Source organism: Platalea leucorodia, assembly GCF_965183815.1.
Source record: "Platalea leucorodia genome assembly, chromosome: 2".
NCBI lineage: Eukaryota > Metazoa > Chordata > Aves > Pelecaniformes > Threskiornithidae > Platalea > Platalea leucorodia.
This window is the reverse complement of record NC_138824.1, coordinates 65,381,011-65,383,833: the sequence shown is the minus strand read 5'-3', so window position 1 is coordinate 65,383,833 and position 2,823 is coordinate 65,381,011. Positions and strand designations below refer to the sequence as shown.

Below are 2,823 nucleotides of genomic sequence, written 5' to 3'. Positions count from 1 at the left end.
CCTCCGGATTGATACGGATTAGGAGACATCGACATTCAAGGCGGGATTGCACTTCGTTCTGTCTGCCGCTCCGGGCTAAAACCTCCTCCCCGCCGCCTGGGTTTGCCTGCTGCATTTCCAGGCACACCACGGTAAACGCTACCGGGTTCTCCGGTTAGGATTGCTGTTGGTTTTGTTTTGTTGGATTTTGTTTCTTTTTTTTTAAAAAAAAAAAAAAAAACAGGTGACTTTTTCCGCTTCGAAATTTATTTAACTCAAAATTGAACGCATCCTTAGGATTTCTGTTTAGCAGAAAGGCTTTTTAGTAAACTATATACACAATCTGAACTCCCTCGTAATAACGCCTAAATAAAAATTATTTCACAATGCATTTACAAGAAATGATACAAAAAGAAAACAAAACCAAAGAGAAAACAAACAAAAAAAATCCAGATACAATAAAGTTTTACAAAACCCAGAAAAAAACCATTGCAGCCTCCAAAAGAAAAAAAAAAGTTTTATAAATAAACAAACAAATTAAAAAACAAACAAACAAACAAAAAACCCAAAAACGCGACAACATCTACAAAAAACTTTTAAGTGTTGTTTTGGATTTGCCTTAGTACATGAGTAATAAATGAGAACTGTTTCCCCATCAACTCGGAGTTAATTAGGCAATAAAAAGCCTTCGCAAGAAGCGATCCGTGACCGAAATCGTAGCGGTTCCGCGCGGTATAAAAGTTGGCATCGCCTACAACTTTGTGTGGTTATTATTGATATTTTTTGTCTTTTCGCCGTCTTTGTTTTTTTTTTTTTTTTTTCCCTTTCTCTCTCTCTCTCTCTCCTCTTTTGCAAATAAACGCTCTATGTCTCTTGGGTGAATGATAAATACTGTACAAAAAGTCTCGATAAAACACAGAAGTTCAGTCTAAAACTAGTTTCATAAACTAGTCCTTCTAAAAAAAAAAAGGTAAGTAAAGCAACCGTTACCTTTTTTCTCTCTCGTTATTATTATTATTATTTATTATTATTATTACAAGAACATCAAAACATTTCTGTACAAAAAGGAAGGAAGAAAGAAAAGGGGGGCAAAAAAAAAAAAAAGAGAGGCGGGGGAGGGCGGGCGGGAAGGGGAGCAAGAGGCAAAAATAAGAGGGGGGAAGGCGGGAGCGGGGCTGGAGCGGCGCGGGGCCGGGGCCGGGGCCGGGGGCTGAGCGGGCGGCGGCGGCGGGCGCGCAGTCCTGCGGGGCGGCCCGGGGCCGGGCCGGGGCCGGGGCCGGTGGCGGAGCCGGGGCCGGGGCCCGCGCCCTCGCCCGCCTCCGCCGCTCCCGGGGCCGGGGCCGGCGGCCGGCGGGGGCTCAGATGTGCGTCAAGGGGACGGTGCCGTTCACCCCCGTGCTGGCGCTCTGGTAGTGCTGGGGCAGGGAGTGGAGCCGGCTCTGGGCGGCGGCGGCCGCCGGATCCCCGCCTTCCCCGGCCGGTAAGTACATGCTGATCATCTCCCGCAGGTCCCCGGGGCAGGGGGCCCGCGAGTGCGAGGTGACGGGCGGGCTCACGCTGGGCTCCGACTTCACCAGCGAGCCCAGGGCGCCCAGCGCCCCCGAGGAGGCGGCCGCCGCCGCCGCCGCCGCCGCCGCCGCCGCCGCCGAGTTCTGGTGGGGCTGGGAGCCGTAGGGCAGGGCGCCGTAGCCCGAGGGCGAGGCGCTCATGTAGCCCTGCGAGTTGGAGATGGGGCTGTACTGCAGGGCGCCCATGTCGTAGCGGTGCATGGGCTGCGGGTTGTGCGGGTGGTGCGGGTGGTGGGGGTGCGGGTGGTGCGGGTGCCCCCCGCTGCCCGGGTGCTGGCTGTAGGCGAGCTGCGCCTCCTGCATCATCGCCGCCGCCGCCGCCGCCGCCGCCACCGAGCCCGGGTAGGCGCCGTTGGCCCAGCCATTCATGTGCGCGTAGCCGCCGCTGGCCGTGCCGCCGGGGCTCTCCAGCCGCTGCCCGACGCCGCCGGGGCTGACGCCGACGCCCATGCCCACGCCGACGCCGGCCGGGCCTCCCCCGGCCGAGCCGGCGCTCAGCAGCCCCCCGGCCAGCGAGTACTTGTCCTTCTTGAGCAGGGTCTTGGTCTTCCGCCGGGGCCGGTATTTATAATCCGGGTGCTCCTTCATGTGCAGCGCCCGCAGCCGCTTCGCCTCGTCGATGAACGGTCTCTTCTCGGCCTCCGACATGACTTTCCACTCGGCCCCCAGGCGCTTGCTGATCTCCGAGTTGTGCATTTTGGGGTTCTCCTGGGCCATCTTCCGCCGCTGGCCCCGCGACCACACCATGAAGGCGTTCATGGGTCTCTTGACCCGGTCCTGGTTCGCTTTGTTCCCCCCGCCGCCGCCGCCGCCGCCGCCGCCGCCGCCGCCGCCGCCTCCCGCTCCGGTCTGCCCCGAGAGGTTCGTGGGGGCCTGGGCTCCGCCGGGGGAGTGCAAGTCCGTCTCCATCATCATGCTGTACATTCAAGTAGCTTTTTTATTTTCCACCGGCGCCAGGCGTGAAAAAAGAATCAAACATAGAGGAGCCCGGGAGGACGGGGAGCGAGCGAGGCAAAACCCGTTTGTATCTAGGTAGCGACCGCCGTGCGAAAAAAAAAAAACAGGAGGAGGAGGAGGAGGAGGAGGAGGAGAAAGCCGCGAGGAGAGCGATCGGCGACCCCGCCGGCGGAAAACTTTCTCCCTTTGGCAAATCGCTCCCGGGGCTCGGCGGCGACGGGGATTCGAGCGGCTCAAACAGGTGCACGGCAAACTTGCTGCTTCACTGGGCGCGGAGGGAGGAGTGTGCGGAGCCGTCGGCGGTGTCCTCCGCTCCCGG

General features: G+C 58.0%; 1 protein-coding gene across 1 annotated transcript; it reads right to left on the bottom strand.

The window, feature by feature from the left end:
- Nucleotides 1–1,337: 1,337 nt before the first annotated feature.
- Nucleotides 1,338–2,471, bottom strand: SOX1 (SRY-box transcription factor 1; the record flags this gene model as incomplete). The annotated part of the gene is made up of 1 exon (XM_082303831.1): nucleotides 1,338–2,471. One exon carries the CDS (start codon nucleotides 2,469–2,471, stop codon nucleotides 1,338–1,340), a length of 1,134 nt encoding a protein of 377 aa, XP_082159957.1.
- Nucleotides 2,472–2,823: the final 352 nt, after the last annotated feature.